This window comes from Phalaenopsis equestris, unplaced genomic scaffold (genome assembly GCF_001263595.1).
Source record: "Phalaenopsis equestris unplaced genomic scaffold, ASM126359v1 Scaffold000002, whole genome shotgun sequence".
Taxonomy (NCBI): Eukaryota; Viridiplantae; Streptophyta; class Magnoliopsida; order Asparagales; family Orchidaceae; genus Phalaenopsis; species Phalaenopsis equestris.
The window spans coordinates 8,759,925-8,787,585 of NW_018164444.1; the positions used below are offsets into that span (position 1 = coordinate 8,759,925).

The 27,661-nt window shown below is 33.4% G+C and overlaps 2 protein-coding genes across 3 annotated transcripts in view; both read left to right on the forward strand.

Annotated features, from left to right (window-relative positions):
- The window catches only part of LOC110017855 (probable protein phosphatase 2C 60), a 38,952-nt gene extending 33,420 nt beyond the window's left edge, over positions 1-5,532 (forward strand). Inside the window, exon 12 of one of the 2 annotated variants that reach the window (XM_020714996.1) lies at positions 5,153-5,532. In XM_020714996.1, the coding sequence (XP_020570655.1) occupies positions 5,153-5,344 (192 nt within the window). In that variant the 3' untranslated portion in view covers positions 5,345-5,532. The remainder of the gene's footprint in view (positions 1-5,152) is intronic. The other variant, XM_020714995.1, reaches the window with a different exon arrangement.
- Positions 5,533-9,633: 4,101 nt separating this feature from the next.
- The window catches only part of LOC110024872 (zinc finger protein 346-like), a 93,618-nt gene continuing 75,590 nt past the window's right edge, over positions 9,634-27,661 (forward strand). The window contains 2 exon segments of the mRNA XM_020725058.1: positions 9,634-9,852; positions 9,922-10,370. Of these exon segments, the coding sequence (XP_020580717.1) occupies positions 9,759-9,852; positions 9,922-10,370 (543 nt within the window). The 5' untranslated portion in view covers positions 9,634-9,758.

Genomic DNA, 27,661 nt, shown 5'->3' on the forward strand with positions numbered 1-27,661 from the left:
ACATGGATGGGGATATATATATATATATATATATATGCACAATTGGATATTGAGACATTTTTAGCTTGTGAGATGAGGTATAAGACTCACTCTCAGGTAACTTGCAATCCTAACATCAAATCATGAAGCTAGAACTGTTGTATAAACTTCAAACTATTGAAATAAGCTAGGATATCAAAGTACAATACTAAAACATAAAATCATAAAATCTAAATAGGTTCAAGTGCTCATCCCGTGACTCTCTACAACTAATATTTTCCTCTACTTAAGTATAAAAATAACAATTCATTAAAATTAGGATTTCTTAATTTAAAAATTCCCATTACTTTCATTACTCAGCAGATCTTTATTTGAATCATTTGGATAATGAATTGCCTTCTCTAATGTCTCATTCTCGAATATTTAATATTCTCTCATTCCTCTTTATATTTGATTTAACTCATCTTACTTTTTTTATTCAGTAATAATCAATAAAAGTAATAGTTAAATTTTAATGACTATTTTGATATTATAATATTCAATTATAAAACTTTTAATGGATATTTTTTCTTAATTTCTGGCTTGTTTGTGATGGCGCTGCTTCTGTCTCTATCAAAAAAGTCAGCATCGAGTCTCTTTCTGTAAATTAGATGGTATTGCCTGCAAATTAGGTGTTGCTGCTTTAGTATCTTTTCTCACAAATCATTTATCTTATGATAATATGTCATTACAATTTAGTGATTATCATCATTTAAAGCATTATTCATTTTTTTCCTTTTTTTCTCTATTTATTCTTGATAAAACTAAGGAGTTCATCCTTTTGGTCCTCAAATGATTTTTTTTTAAATGGATTTGATTCTATGTACACTCTAATTTTGCTCGCAAGTTAATGACAAATATATAAGTCTTAATATTCTTACAACAGATTATTGTAGCTCTAGAGTAGCGTCACTAAATTGAATGTCATTCAACAAAATTTAAAAAAAATAGTTAAATTTTAGATAATTTAATTTATCTGAAAAATATTCTGCATCTTTATCCTTGATTTGTTGTAGTCCAAAGAATCCTTCGTTAATTTTAAATAGGACAAGTTGCATATCAGCATCCCTCACTTAGTTGAGTTAGCTATCAACCTATCGATGCGATTATACGAACTCAATTTCATCTTAGGATTAGTTTACTTGTTCTCAGCATATTGAAATTGCAGATTAATATAATTGCAGCATGCAAGTGTAATGAAGCTGAAGCTCTACTTTTCATTAATAATTTTGCATATATCATTATGGCTAGCTCATCTCTTTTTACATTTGGGAGAATCAGCTTCTTAGCCTCGTCCATTATAGTATAAATAATATCTATAGTTGATTGTTTTTCTGAATCTACCATCATCAACAGTTGAACCAAGAGCTTTGTTGTTGTTATTACTTATATAATACTTAATCAAAATCTTTTTTTTAATACATTGTCTTATTTTATCCCTTCTACTTTCTTTGTCTAAGCATTGCTAAGATATTTATTTGAGATGAAGATAGATTTAAATGGTTGACGTGCTTTCAACATGCTTTATAAGTCATGTAAACTATAGCAACCCTAATTGTAGCTGGCCATAGCAGTTTCTTCATTGAAAATTTTCTCATTAATTCTAAAACACACGAATGATTATGTTAGATCGGTACTTTCCGCCACATAGAGCCCACCAAATAATTTGAAGACTTATTTTAGGCATAAGATTAAAAGGGCAATTTAATCATTTGTTAGTTATTCTTGTTTGGTATAAATAGGGCTTAATTTGATTAGGCTTAGAGTATGTTATTGTTGTCTAGAATCTAAGGAGTTAGGGTTCGGGAGAGAGATCGCTACCTCACGAATTGTAGGTATTTGTCTTTTATGTATTTTTTATTGTATTATTTTGTTTGGTACTAGTGAAATAGAATATATTCTTTTTGCTCTAATCGTTGCGAAAATTTGTCTTGTTCCTATCAAATTGTATCAAAGCCGAGCCAATCAAACATTCACGTCTCATTCCTTTTGCGCACGCCTTTTGTGACCAAACCCGGTGTTATAGTCGCAATTTGAGCTACTTGAGAAGCAATTATGGGACCGTCGCACATCCCTTCATGATTGAATCTCACAATACAATCATGATTCAAGCTAGCTCGATAGCCATTGACGGGATTGCGATATAGAGGAGCTCTACCTTCGTGATTGAAAATCGTCTATGGAGTTATGAAGGCCAAGAAAGTATACATAGGATGACAAATTAGTGGGAGGAGGTGAGTCAAATCAGATCTGGAATGGAGGTGTGTTTCTCGTCCATGGAGGGGCGGTTCTCATCCATGGAGGGGAGATTCATGGCCCTGAAAGAAATGATAAAGAAGATAATTGAGATTCACACAAATCGGCCTCCACTTGCAGCGGTATCGAGTGACGACATCTTGAGCGGATGCGAGCATCGGAAGGATTCATGCGATATCAGGGCAGCATCGATGCCTTAGACAGATTTGGAGATGCGAGCTCGAGCGAAGGAATTGGGAGTGTACTTGAATGACAATATTTGTGAGAAATAGTGCGACATCCAGACAACTCGAACAAGCGGCAACACGTGGAATTGGACGGCTTGCGATTCTAGGCTGGAGAAGATCTATTTGAAGAATTTCGGTTTTTAATAGAAAATCATGGTGGGTGGGAACCCTGTCAATGGCTGCATGAAACCGCACAAGTGTCTTTTGTTGCAATAGCCTTCTTGGAGGCAAAAGGCAATTTAGGAGCTTAAGAAAACAGACGAATTGATTAAGGGGCGAGTCAGGCTTATGGAAGAAGGAAAATCATTATGGGTCGAGAAAGAGAACCCAACCCTTGCTTTATGGGTTGACCAAACTTTGGTCGAGAAAATTGAAGAGTGACGCACTCATAAGGATGCTGAAGATGTCGATCTCTGAAAGAGATAATGTCTTTGGTTGGATTTATCGCTTGGAGAGATATTTTGCTGTTAGTGAGTTGACAGATGAAAAAAATTGATAAGGGTCTTGTGTTTGGAAGAGAAGTCTCTGGTATCAATGGTGAGAATAACGTCAATAAATCATAACTTGAGAAGAATTCATTGACCAATTGTTGGAGCATTTCAGAACCACACTGGAAAGTAATTTTACATGAGTAGTTTGTTGCATTTGTTCATGAAGGTTCCGTCATGGATTATGAGAGAAATTTGAAATGAAATCCGATTATCTGAGGGATATCGGAAAAAGTGTAGGAAGGAAACTCAATGGAAGGGTTGAGACAAAAAATTCGAGCAACACTTCATCTGTTGAGACGGCAAGGATTGAGGGAAACTATGAAATTAATACAGTTGGTTGAAGATAAAAATATAATGGAATGAGCTAACAAGAGTAGCACATGTGTTGCGTCATATCAAAATGTTAAAACGACAATAATACCAAAAACTAAAATAGTGGGATCCCATAGGGAGGCTTTAGGAGACGAGAATAATGTGCGACAACCATGGACGGCATTCAAGCACTTTACAAAGATAGAAATTCAATAGAAGCGAGCCAAGGGTTATGTTTCGACGTGACAAAAAGTTTTCCCTAGGATACCGTTGCATGGATCGGACCTTACAGGTTCTCATAGTGTGTGACGAGGAGGCAGGAGATGAGGAAACATATAAGACTGTGGTGGAGGAGGAGCACCCTCACTTAGATATGACAAAAGTTTTTTTTGAACTCGGTGGTGGGATTAACACCAAACAACCACACTATGATATTTCGGGGACAGATCAAAGATCAGTACATAGCTGTTTTGGTAGATAGTGGCCCCACCCATAATTTCATCTCTACTCAAGTAGCGAGGCAAGTGGGGCTCGAAATTGTTAATACATGAAGTTTTAGAGTCATAATGGGACAAGTGGAGAAGAGCAATGGAGTTTGTAAATAGGTGATTTTGATAGTGCAAAATATTAAAGTGATGTAGGTTTTTTTTTGTGGGATTTGGGTAGCACTTACATGATATTGGGTATGAAATGATTGCTCTCTTTAGGAGATTAAATGAATTGGAAACTTCCGACAATGGAGTTTCAGGAGGGAGACAAGATGATGGTGCTTCACAATAATTCCAATTTGTGCAATACCTTGGCGACACTCAATACCATGGTCAGAGTAATACATGACACAGTTTTGGGATTTTTGATTGAGTTGCTTTGCATGGAAGAGATACATGACATGCAAATTATTTGAAGAGAGTCCCGACATCGATCCAACAACTACAATAATTTGTTATGGTTTTCCGGTTGTCATGCCGATTGCCACCTTGGAGGGAACACAAGCATGCAATAACTCTGTGACCGGGGGTTTTTCCCATTAGTGTGCGCCCTTACCGTTACCCTTAGGTACAAAAGGATGAGATCGAAAGATTGATCTGATAGTGTTGGAGGTTGGGATCATATAGCTTAGTGTCAGCTCTTTCTCTAGCCCAGTCTTGCTTGTGAAGAAGGATGGGAGTTTGCGTTTCTATGTGAATTATTGAGCAACAAATAAGGAAATGATACCTAAAAACTTTCCCATCCTGGTGACGATGAGCTATTGGATGAGTTGTTTGAGGTTGCGGTATTCTCCAAGATTTACTTGAAGTAAGGATAGCGTAAGATTCAGATGCAGCTGACATATGTGCACAATATTAAATTTCAAATTCATGAGGGTCATTAAGAATTTTTTTTTTTATGCCATTCATGTTCACCAACGTACCAGCTACATTTCAATCATCAATGAATAAGGCGTTTCAACCTTTTCTCCGGAAGTTTTTGTTGGCGTTCTTTGATGATATCCCAATGTACAGTCATTCCTTGGAAGACGACATTGATCGCTTGAAAGTGTTGATGGTACGCACCAGCTCTAGATTAACTACGGTATTCTCCAAGTTTGACTTGAAGTCAGGATACTATCAAAAAAATTAAGATGCAGCCAACGGATGTGCACAAGATTGTGTTTCTCTTCTTAAAAGTTAAAATAGTGATTTTTTATGCGATATGAAAGATTTGGGTGGTATAAATATAAAAAGTGAACTTTAGGTATTAGATTGTAAAATACGTAGGAGTTGAGTGATATCTATGTAAATGCCTCTTATATATCTATAATTGTTCCAAAGTTCCACTTATGGTACTGATGAGAGTTTGTGATTGCAGGAGAGCCGGCTGTCGGCCGTGTGTGAGAAAGTATTTGACCGTTGTTTGGCTCCATCAACAGCAGTAGGAGAAGGCTGCGATAACATGACCATGATCTTGGTTCAGTTGAAGAAACCCATCCCTTCTAATGCCGCAAATACCGAACAATCATCCCAGCCTGGGCCTGACATAGACGAAAATTCTGTTGCTTGATCAAACCTTCGCTGGATTCCACTCTTTGGTTTTTATCTCCTTTTTCCTGCAATATTTGTGCAATATAAACCCTATTTCATCATAAAAAAGAAAAGTAAAGAGCTTTATTGAAGCAAAGTTTACTTTGACTTTATTTTTATGCAACAGATTTTTCCTTAGAAGGGGCACTTTGAAAATAAATGTACATATTGCTTTTATATCATGTTGTTCATCTTCCATATGCATTTCGGTTATGTAAATTGTTAGTGAATGATGCTTGCTTGTTTTGAAAAATAATATTTAGAAAAATGTTTTATTATAAGTATGCATTATTTGTGAATTCATATATTAATTTTTCATTAGTTATGTTTATATTCTTCGTTTTGTTCGGTAGACTTGACTATTTTAGAATAATACATGAAGATAGTGTTGCAGAACTATTGATTTGAGGCGAGTGAAGATGTATCTCTCGTTGTAATATTTGGCCATCTTTATGTGTTTGTTTAGTGCAAGAGTTTAGCCCCTAATAAAGGGAAATTTATAAAGAATTTTGTGTAATTATGTGTAAATATATAAAGAATTGTGTGGTATGTGTGTAAATGCCCCTAATAAAGGGAAATTTATATGCATATCACTGATGTATTTACTTAAACACCCAAAGTTTGACATTTATATTTATAATGCTCTGTTGTCATTTCAAAGTTATATTTATTTTTAAAAAGTTTGTAAAAGTGGTGTTGTTGACATGATATTTATGTGACATGCATTTAAATATGGAAGTTTAGATGGTAGATATGTAAATAAATAAGAATTGTGTGGTTTGATGTAAATGCCCCAATGATAAAATTTGAGATTTTTTTTTTGTGGAAATGTGCTTTTAGATTAACTATGGTAATTGCAAACATAATTGCTTTGAAGTTATTTTAGATATGCTAACTAAAAAGATAGTTGCAGGTGGTTGGAGCATGTATTACTAAAACATTTGCCATCACTGTAAATTTGTATTCTCCTCCTAACATTTGACAAAAGAAATCTCTCAATATGGTTGTTTTTCTGTCTAGAAGATCAAAAGAGTTGCTCCGAAGATAGGACAAGGTGTGAATTGCCTAAACTCGTCTTCTCATGTATGTTTTTAAACAAAATGTTCATCAAACGTTCAATATCAATCATAATGCAAATAGTATGAAAGTTTACTATAAGCATTGTGGCTAAAATAACTTCATTAAATGAGTTCCCCTTTGATGATAAATCTTCATCAATAAAATTAATAGTTGGTTGGCTCGCCACTATAACCTAGAGAAATTCACCAATTTCACTACTTTTGACTTGAGTTGCTTGGACTAGACTGATGAGAAGCCTTTGGTCTACATCCTCTTAAGAATTACAAAAACCATCCTTGCAATATGTCTGCCCATCATTGAAATGTGTTCATTTTGAGCTTCCTCTATTGGATCATTCCCTTTTCTCATTGTGTTCACCTCCTAAGCAATGAACTGCTTAAACTCTTTAGCCTTTATGAAATCTTCAATTACACTTCTCAGATGATGGCGCTCATTAATGTCATAGCCATGATCACTATGGTACATATAATACTCCTTTGGGTCATGTAAATGACATCTTGAATTCATCAAAGCATTTATTTTAAAGAATCCTTTTTTTGAATGACTTTGATAATCTCTACTATATAGACTCTTAGTAGAGCCACAATTAGTATCAATTGATTTGGATGCTGCAAACTCCTTTAATCTCTACTACTTGCCTGTCTTCCTTCAAAATGAACATACCACTTGATCAAAGACGCTTAACTCTCCACAAAATTTCTTCTTATCTCCATTTGATCAGGTTGCCCTCTATTTTAAGATTTGTGAAGGTTTATTTTGAGATGATGTTTTTACTCCTTATTTTTCTATTCAGATAAACTTAACAATAAATTATGCTCCTTAATGGATGTATAATTATTTGATAATTTTGATTCAACCAAGGACCTTGGGAACTATAACCCAAGATTATAATGGAATGGACCTCTTGCAAGTGCTGAGTCAATATAACATGAAATTGTTGGTTGTAAATGACTTCCCTTCATAATCTCCTACTATAATATGGTCACTGATAAATTGTGCAGTAAAGATGTACTTGAACTCTTCAAAAGAAGTGATAATTTCTTTTGGTAAGTTATTGAACTAGTGGAGAGCTGATACATTTAAAGTCATGAAAAATAATCGACATTTTAATTCATATTTGATATTTAGCAAGCAATCAACCAATTTTATTGATGCAATATGATTTAATCTCCCATTATAAGACTCAAAAAATAGAATCTTAATTTCATTGATGCCTTCTTTCCCTCCTATGATGAGAAGGAGAGAAATCTTCGTTATCTCGATATTAAGTTTCATTATTTTCTATCTCGATATAAAGCTCTTCTTGATCTTGCCATCCATATTGCACTTCTTAAACCAATAATTTAGAAAAATCAAATGACATCTAAACATTGAGCATAACTCTAGGTACATGCTCCAATGCTTCATGAATCCACAAAGTCGTTTGATCTTTTAATTCATTCATCTACTAAACCATAAACTCCCTAGTGCAATACATGTTAACTAAATCTTTATAACCTAAGCTTTTTTCCTTGTGCAAAGCTTCTATTCTAATATGTGTCATGATTCACACTCACCGTACCTTAAAGCATGTCAGATCATCAGTTATTTCACATCATTTTAGTAGGTGTTTATTATAAGATAATAGTGGAAAATTAGATAAGATTGATATTAAATTGGAGACTAAATAGGAAATGTTTTGTTTCACTCTCAAATTTTTGGAAAGCATAAATAAAAAGGGCCCCACCTCATGGATGACTTTTCCTAAAATAGATAACATTGATATAAAATTGGAGACTAAATAGGAAATATTTAATTTCACTCTCAATTCTTCAGAAGCATAACAAGGGGCCCCACCTCATGGAGAACTTCCTAAAATAGATAAGATTAATATAAAATTGGAGACTAAATTGGAAATGTTTTGTTTCACTCTCAACTCTTTAGAAGCAAAAAAAGTGGCCCCACCTCATGGATGCTTTTTCATATTTAAAGTTTTGTGTTGGCTCCACTTAGAGATGATTACCTAAGTGGCAAATTCATGCTTTCTATGAATATACTTGAAATAGTAATCACATGCTGATGTTGTCCTATTCATTAAACCTTCACAGAGAGCTTTATATTAATACATATAATTTTAATTTATAAGCTAAAGTATAACTCAAACTTGCGCAAAAGTGCAAGTAAACTTGAAATCAAATTTTAATTAAAGAGAGCTGCACTAGTTTAAGAAAATTTTGTGTTTAGTTTAAAAATTTACAAATACAATATAATGTTTTAATGAATTTGAAGTTTATACTGCTGTTCATATTGATTGAATTTAAAATTCGACCGAATTTTATTTCTATCATTTATGTAAAATGTTATAAGCAAGTCACTGCTGCCGCCAGCCACCTCTATTGCCTCTCGTTCTCGTTCGCCATCAGTGCTCACCGTCGCCCGCTTGCCATCGCAGCCGGCTTGCCGCCTCCGCTCGCCATCGCAGTCCTCCCGCTCACCGCCTCCGCTCCTTACCGCTTGATGTCGACACCACCTTCCGTCACTGCCTCCCATTGCCGCTTGCCGCCTCCGCATGCCTGCCGTCGCCGCCTGCGTCGCTTCCGGGCACCACATGCGCTCTCGCCCCCCGCCACCTGCCGCCACCTGCTGGAAGCTGTCCGCCCCCCCAGTTGCCACCAACCACCTGCCACCGTCTGTTGCTTGCCACCGACTGGCTGCCTGGTACTATTTGTCCATATAAATACATTATATTCAATCTATTTCAAATGAATTAATAAAATATAAAGTCATAAATTTATTTTTCAGTGAATAAAAAAATAAAAAAAATTTAAATATATTATAATTATAGTAATATATATATCTCGGCAATACATTCCATTTTAGTAAACCGACCCAAAATGAACTTGAATCACTTTCAAGTGACATTCAATTATTTCGACACTCATTTAAATACACTTAATTAAATAAAACTTCTAATCATGCCAATTTTGAATTAGCGGGAGCGACCATGCTTTGAAAATCAAAGCAGTGAAAAGATGAAAGATGTCTATAATTGTGGCGATCGTACAGATTTCGAGACCAACCTAATATAAATATGAGAATTATTTTTCTTTTTAATTATAAATATATAATATGCCTTGTAGTTTTTTGATTAATTAATTTCTATAATATGAAAAATTAAATTATTATTTTTTTCCTTGTAACTTTAAAGAAGCCTTCCCCAGAATCCACAGTGCAGTCATGATGCCCATGGTCGTTCTTCTCCCAATTTAAAACTTCTTTGCTTCGTTGATCCCCCTCCAGAAACCCTAACCTCTTTCCTTTCCCTTTTTCCCGCTATGGATTTGAACATTCACCCTGGCGATGAATTGAATTCTTCTCTTTTCTACTTGACATCCGATGGCTATTATGCAGCCCATCCTCCTCCTCGCTGTAAGTGGGCTGAAACCCTTTTATTTTCTGTCGAGGTTAGTTTTGCCTGACTTCGTCGTTTCCGATCAGCCGGTCACTTTGGAGGGGCAGCCATGCACAACCCAAAGCTAACCAAGTCCGGCCGGGAACCGATCGGGCGACAAATCATGAAGGAGAGGATTCGTGAGGAAATCTTAGCGAGGGAGATGCTAGAAAGGAGGATTCTGGAGGAGGAAGTGAGGAGAGAGCTCGAGATTGAGCGCATTATGGAAATAAGAAGGCTGCAGATGGAGAGGTGGCCGGAGTTTGGCGGCACCAGCGGAATGGTGATGCTTGGCGATCGCCATGCGCAAACATTTATGCCTTCACGGATAGAGGCAGGGATGCCGGCGTCTCATGGGCGTGGGGTTGTGCAGGATGTCGCGGAGCTTGCATTTCGTGAGCGATCCTCGCCTCACCTAACTCAGAAAAAAACAATGGCTGTAGTGGCACAGTCTGCTTTGCGGCACGAATCGGAGAAGTTTGCGCCATCTAATGAGGTTGGTGTTCGTTTGCCTTATTAGTTTCATGTTGTCGTTGAAGTGATGGCTAAGTATATGGCATTAACATGGTTTGCAACGTTTTTTCTTCTTTTTTATTGTGTTTTTATTTTCCCATCACTTGTCTGTATATCTTGGATGCTACTTCACATATAAACGTTTATCTTCGAATTGTTTTCCTTGCTTTTATTTTGTTTCTTGAGACTGGTGTATTTTGATGTTCCGAGATACATGAAAACTGCCGAGTAAAAAATTCTGAATTATTCACAGATTGAGTTAAGTGTCTTCCTGACGTAGGCTTTTTTTATCCATTTCATAACTCATGCGTCTCCCTTTCTAATCACTTGACACCTCTAGCTTAATCTGGGAATATGCGCATACAACTGCACAAGTATATTTGAGGTACTTTTCTATACTTATTCGTTGGGACAACTTTCGACGATGAGGAGTTTCGATGCAAATGTTGGCGAAACTTGGTTTTTGAAGAAGAAATTTCATTTTGTAAAGCTGATCCCTATCCTTCTCTTTGATTTTTTTTTGTTCTTACAAACTTTTTGCCTCAACATTATTTTCTAAATTACAGTAAATCAGCACTCTGTATTCTGTTCTTTTAAATGCACGTGAGACTTAATTTACTTCATTTTTCCTGGACATTGTTAGTATAATGATTTCTACAGCTGTGCCAAAATCATCACACTTTACATAATTTTCATTGCATTGGCATGAATTGCAATTTGTATTGTTGCGATGGAGTTTGACAGTGCTGGGCATTAAGTAACTTAACTGTGCATTGGGATTGAGTAGTTTTAAATGATGACGAGATGGTTCTTATCAAGGCCATATTTGGTTAAGTGGCAGATAACAAGATGCTGCAAAGAAGACAAATTTTTTACTGAAAAAAATGAACTTTTTTTTTTTGTAGAGTTTGCTTTAGAAAAGTGATCTTGGATAAACTAGCATAGATTGTGAATGATTGTGGCCCATGGTACGACTTTAATAAATTACTGTTTGGAAATATAAAATGCATTTCTCCAACCAAAGATGCTTTAGTATTAAAAAAAAAGAAACAATAAAAAAACATTGCCTAGTTTAAGCAAGCCTAAAAAATGGATTTTATCCACATGATGTGAACAATGTAAGCCTTATTCTTTTATCTAAGTTATGGGTCTAATTTGACTGCACACCCTTATACTCCCTATCACACTTCCCTAACATATCCAGAAAATTGCAACTCTGTTTGGTACGGACTGCCTCGTAAATGGAGATGAATTATAAATTTGATATATTTTGCTTCTTTATAAATCCATCCACCCCGGATCTCCATTTCTCTTTCTTGACGCTAGTTTTTTCAAGCATTCTTAAAGATTTCCCTTTCATTTTGCTAGTGATTTTGCTATGATGTTGTTTGCTTACTATTAGCCTGAATCAACAATATTGGATTCATGCTTAAACTCTTAAATTCTAATATATTTTATGTATATTTTATATTAGCATTTATTAAAAGAGCTAAATTGCTTAGTAATGAGTTGTATTGTGGCTAGATCATGATTCACTCATTAGTTCATCAAGCTTGGATCAGTTACACCCCCATTCATTTCTATCTTATCTATAGTGACATATGATGACCAATTTTTGCACCTAACACTTCTTGGGCTTGGTGCTGTTATCTTTTATCAATGTTTAAGCCCCCATGTGTCATGATTTATTTTTCTACTAAAATCCAAAAATGATGTAAACACGATTATTTTTGCCTTTAGAATATGATTAAAAATCATATTGGAGCTGAATTATAAGAGGCAGAGTTGATAATACTATATTCTATCTTAATTATTCTCTTTTTTCATGCTTTCAAGAGAAAAGATATCATATATGAGTTCTCTTTGTGTGTATACACTAATAAAATGAAGTTGTTGAATAAAAGAAAAAAATATTTCTACAAAAGTGATTCTCTTTTTTAAAATGAATGTTCCAAATGATTTTGAGTGGATGCTATTTTAATGGTTGCCCATAGCATAAACCAATTAACTATATTGGACTTGGATTTAAGAGTCCTACACAAGCTCTTAGCTAATTTTTTTATCACTTCAACATCTCAAACAACTTTTTTTATAATATTTTGGATTGCTACATTTTTTATACATATTCCTAAAATAGGGAAAAATTTGATCCAAGGGCAATTCTTTTTGTCTTCTTTTCAATTCTTCTGCACAAATGGGTATAAATTAAGGTTAAAATCACATTATTGGGTATTAAGACACTTTTCATTTGTAAGGCAAGACGTTAAACCTCTAAATCAATAAATTGCATAAATTAAGAAGTATTGTCCACACATTAAAGTATGAAATAAGAAGTAACCCATTAACATCCTAACCTATTAACAATTTAGAAGTAAGAAATTGAGTAAAGTATTAAGTATCATATTAACATTTTAATATTAAAACATGAAACAAGAAGTGTTATATAAACATTAAAGGTAAGATCTTAAAGCAAGAATTAATAATATAATAATTCAAAATAAGATCACAAAGGTATCTCCCTCCCATTCCTAATGTCAAGCATCAAAGTAAAAATATAATAAATAATTAGTTACCAAAATTAGAATTTTTAAAATCAAAATCCCTAATAATCTTATAACTTAGTGGGTTTTAAGAGGATTTATTGTCCCCTACTTGATTAATGTCATGATAAGGTGATCTGTAGGGAGCCTGATAATAATTTGCGACGCTAAGATTTATGTTTTTAGTGATCGTTATGATAGATTAAACACTAAAGACGGTGAAAAATATATCTATAAATTAGTAACATAAGGAGAAATGAAAAGTAGAGATTTAATTCAAGTGAAGTGTATTCAAGATGAAAATCAAAAAGTGATTTTCTTAGAGGGAGATATTCAACCTAGGTGGGTGAGATATTTTGATATACTTTTCAATAAATTTTTTGAAAATATGATTAACCTGGGTAATCTTAATATCTTTAATAATAATTGAACTATTTTTATCGTCACATTAGTAACAAAGAAGTTGAGGAGACTTTAAAGAAAATCAAGGTTGAAAAATCAATAGGACCTGATGATACCCCAATTGAAGTGTGAAAATATTTAGGAGATTTAAGAGTTTTTTGGCCAACTAAACTCTTTAATATTATTTTTAAACCTAAACAAATGTCTGATGAGTGGATGAAGAGTATTTTGGTCACCATTTTCAAGAACAAAGGGGATGCACAAGAGTGCAAATTATAGAGGGGTTAAATTAATGTTTTATACATTAAATTTATGGGAGAGAATAATTGAATATAGGTTAAGGCGTGGTACAAAGATTTCTCATAATTAGTTTGAATTTATGTCAGTTAAGTTTACTATGGAAACTATACATTTATCGAGAGGTTTTGATGGAGAAGTAGGGAAAAGGTAAGGAGGATCTATATTTGATTTTTATTGATTTAGAAGAAGCTTACGATTTGTTTCCAAGAGATGTTCTTTAGGGTGTTCTAGAAAAGAAAGGCGTTGGTATGACTTATATTCAATTCATTAAGGATATCTATACCAGAGCTGTTACTTTTGTTTGAACAGAAGGAGGTTTGACCAAGTGTTTTCTTTTTTTAGTTGGATTACATCAGGGATTAGCTTTAAGCCCATATCTGTTTTGCTTTAATTATGGATGCTCTTACTGGACATTTACAGGAGGATGTACCTTGTTCTATGCTTTTCGCTGATGACTCTTTTTGTGGATAAGACTAGAGAAATAGTTCCGGAAAAAAAATGAATTATGGAGGTCTACATTGGATTCTGAAGGCCTTCATTTGAGTAGATCTAAAACTGAGTACATGAAATATAATTTTAGTAGTAGATCTAGTGACAGTCCTGTAATTATGGGTGATCAAATCATTTAAAGGTGTGAACATTTTAAATATCCCGGGTCTATTGTTCAAAGTGTTGGTGATATAGATGGGGATGTTATTAGTAGAATTAGTAGAATTCAAGTTAGTAGAATTCAAGTTGGTTGAAGTGGAGGAATGTATCTGACCTATTGTGTGAAAGAAAAATACCGCTTAGAATAAAAGGAAAGTTTTATAAGATTTTGGTGAGACTTGCAATGCTTTATTACGCAGAATGTTGGTCTTTAAAAGAGAAGAATAAAATTAAGTGTTGGTGAGATGAGAATGCTTAGGTGGATGAGTGGCTTGACAGTTAGAGATAAAATGTGAAACTAATGTATCCGTGAAAGAGATTAAAGAGTTGGTGTAGCTCCAGTGACAAACAAGATTAGAGAGAGGCTCCTTAGATGACTTAGTCACATTAAACGTCGACTATCTAATGATCCAATTAGGAGAGTAAATGTTTTAGATTCGACTTATGCTTAGAAAGGCAGAGGTAAACCTAAAAAGACAAGCATATTATATTAAAAATGATCTTATTTTATTAGATCAATAGGACACAATGAAGAAAAAAGGATTCATGCAATAGACCACTTAGTGGGATAAAGGCTTGTTATTGTTGTAATATTTCAAGTTATGACAATATTTTCCTAGCCTGCCTACTCATCTTCAATCTTAATAGTCCTTTTCTTCCTAGTCAATAACAATTAAAAAAAATCATAATTAAAATTTAAAATAATGTTTATTTTCATTGTATAACTTTAAATACTTAAATTTTAATAGATAATTTTTTTATTTATTTTTTGTTGACTTTTATTATCCTATTTGTTTTGCATCTTTCCCCTTCGTATTTGTCCCTTGGCTTTGCCAACATCCCATCTCTCTTTTTTAAATATTGGTCTACACTGGATTCTGGTGTAGTGTTATGCTAGTAGTGCATCAGATGAGGTAGTTCCTGCTCATACAAAATCTTAAAAGAAGTGCCGCGCTGCGGTATGGTATGAAGTGTTGTACCAATACTCCACTCAGCAATCTATTCTGTCCAAAGCTTTTGGGTATCTGATACAAAATAATGCAGATATGTCTCCACACTTCTATTATGTAGCATATCTTTTTGAAGCGTTAATATTTTTTGAACCATAAAAACATGAATTATATAGTTATGTGATAGTTTAAAAAAATACACACAACGACAAAAAGCTTTTAGCATGAATCCTTTTTCTCCACCGCGTCTTATTGAGTATCATATTTTCATTTAATTCTAATAAATTAAGATAATGTTTTATACAACAAGCCCAAGTGTTTTTTTGATCCACATCTACCATTCTTAACAAAAGTCAAATCTAAAACTTCTACTCTCCTAACTGGCTTATCAGATGGTTGACGTTTAATATGACCTAACCATCCAAGATGACACTCTCCAATCTTATCTTGCTCTTGAGCTACTCCAACCCTGTTATAAATTTATTCGTTTCACATTGTCTCTATGTGCAAAGCCACACATCCGCCTGAGGATTGGCATCTCAGCAACACCTAAACTTACTTTTACGCTTCTCTTTTATAGGCCAACATTCTGCTTCATAAATCATTGCAGGTCTCACCGTCATTTTTTTTAAAAGTTTCTTTTAGTCTAAGTGATATTTTTTTTATCATACATTAGACCCATTGCATTCCTCCATTTCAACCATCGAACTTGAATTCTACGAATTCTACTAATAACATCTCATCGAACTTGAATTCTACTAATAACATCTCATCTATATCACCATCACTTTGAAAAATAGACTCGAGACATCTAAAATGTTCACTCCTTTGAATGACTTGATTACTCATTGTTACGTCTCATTGTTACGACCCCTCCACTGGATCTATTGCTATTAAAATTACATTCCATATATTCAGTTTTAAAAATATACATCAGATTTATTTTTTTTCTAGTATTAAGCTTTTACAATGTGGATGTATTTCTTTCTAAGTTCGAAACAAATCATAACATAATCACCCTTTTTTTGTAGAATTTGTGTTATTAAAAGTAATAGCATATTTAATGTTATTTTGTTCAATTTATTTCTTAATAATTTTATGCAAGTAAAATATGAAGTAAAAAGTAATGCAAAATATAAAAATTTTGTTGCGTGAACATTGATTGTATAAAGAGATATTTGTAATGAAAGTTATAGATTGCCCAAAAAAAAGTTAGGAATTAAATAACTCTAGCAGATGTTGTTGCGTTATGTATTCCATGTTGTCTTGTTATCTCCATGAAAAAAAAAATCTTTTAATATGAGTATATTATGTATATTATTATAAGATAAAAAAATGATTCTTTTTAGAGAAATTTTTAAACCTAATATTATTAGTAGTAGGATCTGAAACTAAAATGGTTATTTTGGCAAATATGTCAATATCAAGTAGGAATCACAATCCCAAGTAATTGAATTTTGGACTCACTCATATCTAAAGTTATAATTATTCTAATCTTCTTGATTATGATCCTCCAAGAGAATATATTGGCTCTACATTGATGATGCATGTCTTTTATATAGTATTTGCTTATTCTTAGAGGTAAAATTAATGAAGGCTTTTTTGATAAAACAATAGGGTACGATTAGGCTTGATGGACTATTGCATAGACTGAGAAGTGAATTGTGTTGTAGTCTTGGCCACTAAATTCTTAAGAGTGTTTGAGTATTTAGTAACAAGCATGCTCCTTTTTCTGAGATTATATATTGGTTATGGAGCTTTTCGTCACGATGATTCTTAGTTTCTTTTCCTTTGATAAAATATCACAACAATAAATTTTTTGCATGTTTTGTATGCTTTAATTTGACAAAGCTTGCTACAACTTGGCTTGGGAGTTTTGAATTACTAAGAAATGGACGATCAGATGAAGAAAATACAATTTAAAATTATTTTGAAATCCAATAATTAATAATGAAACAAAAAATTAAAATTAAAATCAATGTTAAATTGACATATCTTGGCTCTACCATTGCTTCATTTACGGTAGATATTATTTATTCATTCACTCATTTTTATTTGAATTCTAACAATATAACGAGTTTTTAAAATAAAAACAGGGAATTAATTATAATTCTAAATGAGAGTACTCAATTACAAGACTATTAGGTATTCCAATTATTAATCTAAATATTAAAATATACTAAACCTATAAATGCAACAATGTATGATGGTGGAAGCATGTTGTTTATCTTTTCATTTTATTTCTAATTAGTATAATATTTCGTACTTTTTTTATATCTATTTTGGGAGTACCCTTTAAACATAATCTAACACACTCATAATCGATAAATGCTCCATTAACCCAACGTGGTATGAAATATATCTAATATTGATTGTGTGAGGTGGAAAGACATGTACTTGTTCCAAGCCGATGCATCCCCTGTCGACATAGTGATATATGATTTTAATTTTATAATTGTTTAAGGCACATTGCTTCTCCAGTCAGTACACTATAAGGGGTGAATTTTGTCTTTTAATATGCACATGCAGGTCGTACATATAAAATATTTTTATTTTTCGATTGTCTTAATATATATTTTCTTTTTGTGTGAGATTGTGTTTATCTATTAATTAATGTATGTGCGTGTGTTCAGATCATATTGTAAAAAAATTATGATAAGATATTTTTATGAAGGAAACTGATATATATACATTCATAAAACAATATAAATGTTTGTTTTATTCTTGCAACTTGACAGATCATGTGTAACAAAGCGCAAATTAATATAAGTCACAAATAGTAATTTAAATTGAAAATACATTAATTAAATGCATAAAGATTGAGAAATAAAAATATAAAATATGTCTAATATTGATTGTATGAGATGGAAAGACACATAACCGTCTTAAGCTGATTCATCCCCCGACGACACAACAATATGTGATCTTAATTTTATGATTGTCTTAAGGTATACATTGTTTCTCTCACCAATACTATATGTGCGAATTTTGTCTTATAATATGCACATACAAATTGTACATATAAAATATTATATATATAATGGTTGGAGGCTATTATACGAGCCCCCAATCACTCTTATGTGCCTAACAATTTGATGACCGCCCTTTCTACCGACAAACTGGCTAGAGGGGGATTCGAATCCGTGACCCGAGGGGACTTACGACCTTCAAAGAGGCTGCTCTACCAACATGTCAAGGTTGACGACACACACACACATTTATACATACATTGATAGCACAAACTTCTCACCCATGAATTTATGATCCCCTTTGGCGAAATGACCTTACGGTTTTGCCTCGTTGGGGTAACTTGCTAGGAGTGCTTCCATGGTAGCATGCTTAACGTTGGAATTTCTAACAAATTTTAATCAATATACCAAAAGGCATCTCAAAGTTTAATATTTTAGCTTCGTTCTACTTAGGGTTTCGTAATCTCTCTACTTGAGTAACTAATGTACTTGTCAGTGCTCTCTATACAGAATCATCCTCCAAACAAATCCAGATTCAAGAGGTTGCTCTCTTCATGCAACACTTTTGTCCCATGCAGGGTTCAAGAGGTGTCTCCTATGTCATAACACTTTCTTCTGTATGACACGTAGTTCCAATCTTCTAGGTGATATAATGCTTTGATTTCATTCTTGTCCCACGTTGGCTTTAGGTTTGCAATTAACCAAGGCTGGAACAGAAAGCTAGACAGTGGAAAATGATTATCTATCATTCTAATTCTATCATTAACTATTTAATATTCAAATATTCATTAAAAAGCTACTTAAGAAAGTCATTTAATTAACATGAAAATTTTTTACCTTTATGGCTCCAGTCATTTTTTTTGTACGCATTGGTTCCTCTTCTATTCATCTCATTTAAAAGTTTAAAGCTTGAAAATAATATTAAAACAACATAATGAGTTATCAAAAAATAACCCGAGAGTAATCACACTTTTAAACTATAACAACTCAAGGAAAAAAGTGATATAAATTTCGATCTTTTATATATCACTATAAAAGATCTTATATTAATCCTAATGTTTATTCATGAAATTTATTTAATAGAAGAAACTTATAGTTTAATATTATTAATTTTAACTATGTTATTCCAGATTTAATATTTAATTTTACTTTTACTTCATGTGATTACATTCACATCTTTCTTATGAGCACTGTCAAAATATAATCTAGCACACGTCTGATCGATATTATACCTTTGACACAATGGTTAGTGATTTAATTTACACAATTGTTTTAGATGGAAATGTGCATATTGCACCTTATTGATATTCTTTCGTCGGGACAAATGTTAGTGATTTAAACTTCACAATTGTCTGGGGTGGTAGATTAACATCTACACTTTTGGGTACAATGACGTCTTCTACTTGTACCGTATGGGTGAGAACTCCTCTTAACATGTACATACAAACATTCATATATGTAATACTTTCTTCATATCATACATTCTTATTTGACATATTTTAACACGACTTATGTTTATCTACAAATAAAATATACAATTATTAAATCTATAGGTCGTTGAAATAAATTCGTATATGCATCTATAGTAGAATCTGCATTTCATATAATAATATGTGATATTCTTAGAAAAACTATAATATAGTGATCTATTATTAAGAAAACTAGGGTGCAACTATTTATATAATTGTTTTAACATACATATTTTATGACCAATGATACGAAAAATCATATGTATTTTAATTTCATTGATATAAGACATAAAAATAAACATTAATATATTTAAAAATAAAAAATTTTATTGTAATTTAAAAACATAATTATTTACCATTAATTTCAAAATTTTCTCATCTCTCCAAGCTGAACAGCTATAGCTTAATTCCTATGTAGTTCAAGATATTATTAATATTTAATGCATAATATATATATTAGATTTATTAATTAAAATAAATAAACTTGAACAATTATCTCAATCGATTGCATAAGTATTGATCTCTATTTCATTTAATTTAAATATTGATCTCTATTTCATTTAATTTAAGACTTTAATAGCTTAAATACTTAACTCAAAAGTACTTATAATTATTATTTAAAGAAAAACTTACCTAATTTGTATTTTTCTTTTTCGGTTGACTAACCTTCTTGCATGCATGCATGCAAGGGCTCAGTAGGTTTCTCTTCCCGTCACGAAAGCTGCTTCGCTCTGCCTTCCTCAGCTTCGCTCCTCACAGTTGAAATTGTCGCAACCGCGATTGCTCGTCCTCCATTCTTTTTAAGTTCTTCACACTTGCCGTCAAAGTCTAGGACTCAGTTTGGTCTTCACACACGAGACTTTCTTTTCTCTTTTATCATTCGTCAGAAGACTTGCACTAAATAAACGACGCTGAAGCTTTTGTACCTTCACGCAGATAGCAACACTTGACTTCAAACCTCACATTTCATTCCACTTATCGCAAACAACACACTAGACAAATCCTTCACTTTACTTATTCACTCACATGCTTCTTCATTCTTCTCCACCTCTTTCATATTTCTTTTTCTCTGCTTTGACTCTCGATTTCCCCTCTTTAAGCTTTTATCAGTCTCCGTTCAAATGAGGATATTTGTTTTCTTAAAATGGAACCATTGAGACCGGTTAGTCCCTTTCGAACTGAAAAAAAATCCCTTAAAAGAAAATAGTTTTTAATTAATTTTTTTATATGTTTTATTACAATAAAATAATTCCACATATGAAGGAAATATAACCCATAGGTCACAAGATCAGAACCTATCTCTGATATCATTGTAATAACCATATAAAAAAAGAAATAATTAATTAAAAATAAATTTTTATTTAAGGGGTTTGTGTCGTTCTGAAAGGGATCAACAGTTTTGACGTTTCCATATTGGAGTAACCATAGAAAAATTAAATAATTAGTTAAAAATAAATTATTATTTAAGAGATTTGTGTCGATTCGAAAGGGCGAAACAACCTTGACAACTTCATTTTAAGAAAACATGTCTCCTTTCGAACAGAGGCTAATAGAAGCTTATGGAGAAAGATTGATAGTCAGAGCAAAAAGAAATATGAAAGTAGCAAATAAGAGGGAAGAAATTTGTGTGTAAAGAAGTGAAGTCAGGAATCTACCTATTGCGTTGCAGGCGAATGGTTTCTAGTGGGTGAGGGCAAAAGTCGAGCGGTGTTGTCTACAAGAAGGATTGAAAGCTTTAGCGTTATTTGGTGTGATACTTATGACAAAGAAAAAGAAGATGAAACCTCGTGTGTGAGAACTGAACAGAACACGAGACTGACGCCAAGTGGGAAACATGGAAGAAGGGATGCTACGTAGTCGCGGTTGCAACAATGTTGTTTGTGAGGAGCAAAACCAAAAAAGGAAGAGCGAAGTAGCTTTCGCAAGGAAAAGATGAACCTAGCGAGCCCTTGCGTGCGTGCGGGAAGGTTAGCCGATCGAAGAGAAAAGTAAAAAATTAGTTTATAAAATAATTTAATTAATGAACTATAAAAACCAGGATATATTAATTGTAAGTACTTTTGAATTCATGATTTAAACTATTGAATTCTTAAATTAAATGGAACATAGATCAATATTTGTGCAAATAATCGAGATAATTTTTCAATTTTATTTATTTTAGTTAATGAATTTAATATACATATTGTGTATTAAAATATTAATAATATGTTTAACTGAATAAAAATTAATCTGTAGCAGTTTAGTTTTGAGGGAATAATTAAAGTTGAATAATTATGTTTTTAAATTACAGTAAGATTTCTTTTTTTAAATATGTCCATGTTTTCAATTATTCACTGCTATGTCTTATGTCAATGAAATTAAAATATATCTGATTTTTCATATCGTTAGTCATGAAATATGCATGTTAAAATTATTGTATAAATAGTTGCGCTATAATTTTTCTAATAAGTGGTCACTGCATTATAATTTTTACAAGAATATATCACATTATTACATGATATGTACATTCTAGTATAAATGCATTTACTAATTTATTTCAATGATCTATAGATTTATTAAATTCATATTTTTTTAAAAAGATCAATATAAGTTGTCAAAAGATGTCTCAGGAGAAAGTATGATATAAATAATGAATTAGTATATCTATAAATGTTTGTATGTTATTGTTAAGATGAGATCACTCTTTTATGGTATAGACAAATGATGTCAATATAGCTGTCCGTGTAGATGTTATTCTACCATCTTAGACAATTATGTTGTTTTGATCGTTAATTATTATGCCAACGGAAGTTATTAATCAGGGGTTGACGCATTTCCATTTAAGACAATCATGTAAATCAAATCATGAATCATTATGTCAATGAGATAATATCGGTCAGGGGCGTGTTAGTTTATGTTTTGATGGTACTTCTAAGATATATTTAAATGTTAATAGCATAAAGTAAATTAAAGTTAAATATTAGATCAAGAAAAATATAATTAAAGTTAATGCATATGCAAGTACAAGTTTATTCTATTATGTAAATATCATAGACACATACATTAAAATTATTATAAGATCTTTTAAAATGATATATGAAAGATCGACATACATATTTTTTTTTGTCTTCGGCTACTGTAGCATAGAAGTGCGATTTCTCCTGTGTTATGTTTAGATAACTTATTATGTTGTTTTAATTCTCATATAAAATTGACTTAATACAAAACTAAAGTTAAAAGTTGCTCTCACCTTGAAAAAATTAAGATGTTCGATCATATTTACACAATTTAATGAAATCTTTAAGTTTCAGCTCGTCTTGTCATTCGGACCAGGTCATTGCACCAAAACTTATATTTTCAATACTAGGTTGCTGTTTGCTGTCTTTGATTCTAAACACCAAATATATTCTCCAACCAACGATTAAGCTCATTGGAAGCACTCCCAAGTTGCGTTGAATTTTTATCGACTCCTCTAGCTCGTATTTAAGCACACAAACCTAATAAGCAACTCCGAGAACTCCACGATCACGTCCTATCTTACCCTTCGCTTTGCATGACTTTGATGCTCTCTTTGTTTGTCATTTTTTTTACTACCTTTTGGGTCTCGTTCTCACTTTAGCTTCGATCTTCTCTCAAAAGCACTTGGTTCGCTATAGGGGATTGCTCCTTAGACTATTTCACTTCCTATATAACGACAAAATTCGTTAATTTCTCATGTCTCCTTATTTTTTTTTTTCTGCTTAAATGAACCGACAAATGACGACTCATCTTTTTTTCTAATAGGATTGGCCTTGCCTCTTAATGAAATTGAATTAACATTTGCTTGTTCATGTAAGCTAGAAGAAGGAACAAAAAATTGTGAGACATTGAGCAATATATTTTTTTTATATAGGAGGCGAGACAGTAAAAAAACTAACCTTTTTAGCGAACCAAATGTATTTTGGAGGAGATCGAAACTGGAATGAGAACGAAGATGAATGACCATGATAAGATGGAGAGCAGAGTGAACGTTGAAGTCATCAGAGGAGCTCGTTTGGCTTGCCGATCAAGTACTAGTGAAGGGAGTTGAGACTAGTTTTAAGCATCTTGGGAATGTTTGCAATGAGTTTGATCATTGGTTGAAAAAAAAATATTTAATGTTTAGGATTGGTGTTGCAGTAAGTGAGCTAATATCACAATTATAAGTTTCAGTGAGACGCCTTGTTCCTAGAGATGAGATGAGCTCAAACATTGGATTTAATCAAATTGTGAACAACGTTAAACATGTTAACTTCTTTAAGTTGAAGGTTTAAACATTAGCTTTGTATTTCGTCAATTTTAAATGTGGATAAAATTAGGGTTTTACATAATTTAAAATAATTTGATTTAAATATATTGTTAGAATTTTTATACAAGTGAGGTTGAACTTAAGATTGTCATCTTGTAGTTCACTATTAAAAGGTAAATTAAAACTTTAAGCTTTTAATGCATGAATTTGATGAAAGTTTAGCTAGTGTTATTAGTTAATTCTAGGGTTTTCTTATTTAGATTGTTGTTTTTTAATTTGCAAGTATTTATTAGTGATTTTGGTAAGTAAGATTTATATTATTATATCTAATAGAATTATTTAAATATAAATGATTCAAAATTTTTCTTTAATAAGCATTTTAAATAAAATTTATTTTATGAAATGATAATTATATTTTATTTTATAGGTGGAGTCCACATTGAGATTCCCCTCAAGTTATAAGGAATCTCGTGAGAGTACAGATGATTGTCCATTTATTAAGAAGAGAAGTAGGAGAAGTGGAAAAGAAACAATTTTTTTCTCTGAATAAAAAATTTCTACCATGACAGAAAAATTCAAGTTTGCTCTTATTGGAAAATTTCAGTAGGGACACCCTCCTATGGATGTTAACAGAAAGGGTGTTTATGATATTAAGCTCGTAGACAAGTGGAAAGTGAGAATTATGGATAAGAGACATGTGTTGATCTGACTAACAGTGGCTGAAGACTACACCAGAATTTTCTCGAACAAATATCTTAATATCGAAGACAAATCAATGAAGTTACTCAAGCATTCTTCTAATTTCGACCCAAATCATGAAACTCTCACTGTACCTGTATGGTTTAGTTTACCTGATCTCAAGCTGCATTTTTTTTACTGTCAGGTCTATTCTATTGGGGCCATTCTTGGGGATTATTTGGAACTTTTTCTAGATCTGCCTACTTTCAACCTACCCAGACCCTCGATGGTCAAAATACTTGTGGAAAGAGATATTACTTTACCGGATGCTGATGTTACTGAAGTCTGGTTGGGCACAACCCATAATAGTTATTGACAACAAATCGTCATGGAACACACTCTCATATTGTACCCACTGTAAGATGTTTGGTCATATCCTTGCTAAATGTCACAAACTTCATCATAATTTGAAATCGAAGGTTCAAGTGAATAAGGATGGGTCTAACCCCACTGCTGTGGACATTTTAGTTCTACCTGAGAAGGATACTACCAGATAGGAGGTGTCTATTGCACCTGAGGACCCCCCATGAAACTGCTGTTACTTTTACTCTGAGTGATGCGATGTTGACACCTACAAACTCCATACAAAACAATAGTGATGGACAATTACCTATAAATGATAGTGTTCAGACTGATAATCAGGAAAGCCTCGCAGCTCCACTTCTTCAAAAAGTATTCGGTGTTGCGGCAACTCATACTTCATATATTGTAGAACCTAATGTGGATACTACTGTTGGTAATCCTTCTGCTTCAGCTCTACCCCATTAGGCAGATTCTTCGGAGGAGGAATGACAAGTTTACACTTCCCGGAGGAAGAAGAATGAAGATCTACTAGAGCTCAGGAGTCTTATGGATGATACTTTGGTTACTACGGGTAATGATCAGCACCTTACCAATCTGCTAGCTGGCTTCTTACCGAGAACTAGAGCCAGAGGCAAGACTAGATTGGGATGACCCACACTTTTTCAACGCCCAGGTGATTTTTGGGTTTCTTTTTATTTCTATATGTACTAATCTTTTACATTTTTTTGTGTTGTACCGTGTCGATATATTGTTAGATGCATTGGCTAGGGTTTCTGCTCATGGCGAACCCTAGCTAGTTTTGCTGACTCGTTTTGATCCTTTATGTTTTCGTCTTCGGCTCTGGCTGGCGAAGGAATTTGCGCCGTCGATCGTTGCGTAGTCTGTTGCGTCGTCGAGGCGTCGTATGCTGTGTTGTTTTGTCGTCGAGCCTTCGCGCTGCAGTTTCTTAATGGCCGATCGACTGCTCTGCCACAGTTTCTCTGCTCGACTGCTCCCGCACGTGTTGCGCCTATTTGCTGCAGTGCTTGTGTGAAGCACCCTAATGGCCTCAGGGTTTTTCTACGTAGCTGCCGTCGCCAGTGATAATACTGCCAAACCCTCCTATTCTACAGTGGTCCACAAACGTAGCTCCCTTTTCCACCTTGCAGATTGTTCGGTACTTCCGCAGATATATCACGATTCGGTTGCTGGAAATGACGATTGCAATCTCATCAAAAAATAGGGAGAAAAGCAGGCAAACCAGCAATATTCTTCTCTAACGCGGAAATTTCAACTCGTGCAGAAAAGAAATTTCAACTCGTGCCAACTCGTGCAGAAAATACAAATTTACACTAGTTGGAAAGTTCCAATTAGGTTGCGCTAAGATGAAGATCATTAGGAAGATTTTTGAAGATTTCAAACTGGTTGGGGATTCACAGGTAGGTCATTTCGACGGAAGGCATGTTATGATACAGCTGAGCATAGAAGAAAATTATACGAGGATTTTCTTAAAGAAATTCATCACAATCGAGGGCAAACATGAAATTGCTCAAATGGAACTCTAATTTTGATCCCAGTCAAGAACCCCCAATTACACCTATCTGGTTTTCATTACCTGAACTCAAGTTTCAATTTTTTGACTTACCTATCTTATATGCAAGTGGTATTATCCTTGGAAAACCTTTGCAGGTAGACTTACCTACATTTCATTTCTCAGGGCCCTCTATTGTAAAGATTTTGATTGAAAGAGATATTACACTACTAAATGTAGAAGAAGTCTGGCTTGGATCTGCTCACAATGTTTATTCGCAGAAAACTATTACGGAACAAAAACCTTACTATTGCAAGCACTGCAAGATGTTTGGACACCCGCAGGAAAAATGTTTCAAATTGCACCCGTAGTTGAGAACCAATAGTCAAAAGCAGAAACACACTATTAGTGCACCCCAAGTGCCTGAACGCGCTCCCAACAAATCTCATGACGACCAACATGAGGAGGGAATCACTACAAAACAGGAGCTGGTGTCTGCCCTTGAGATCACTTCTCATGACCATACTTCAACGGATAATGTTCGAACAAAAAACCAGGATTCCCGCAGCTCCTATTTAGGAAGCATCAAATGCAGAGGTAACAATTCACACTTCACATACATTGGAACCTATCGCGGCGGCAACGACTGTCTTTTCTTCTACTGTGGTTCTAACATCAAATCAGACCGAGGATCACGTGAGCCAGTCTTCAGATGAATAATGACATGTTTACACTTCTCGACGAAAGAAGAAGGCTGAGGGCACACTCTAACCTGAAAACTTAATGGATGATACTTTAGTTTCTCCTGACAATGACACGACTCTTCAAAGTTTGTATCTGACTCCGCTCCTAAAACTAGAAAAAAAGGCAGGACTAAACTGGCTCGTCCCTAGCTAATTGTTTTCTGCTTGTTTTAAATTTATTTTACTTTTTATTGAGTTTATCTGTATCATTTTGTTGGGGTATTACCGTACTTGTATCGTATGGACAGTGTGCATCTTTTGGGCTCTCTCATACAACCTTTATGTATCCTTTCTATTTCAATAAAAGCAGCCCTTGAGTTTTTCATAAAATACATACATACATACATATATATACATATACATATACATACATACATACATATATACATATACATATACATACATATATATATACATACATATACATATACATACATATATATATACATATATATA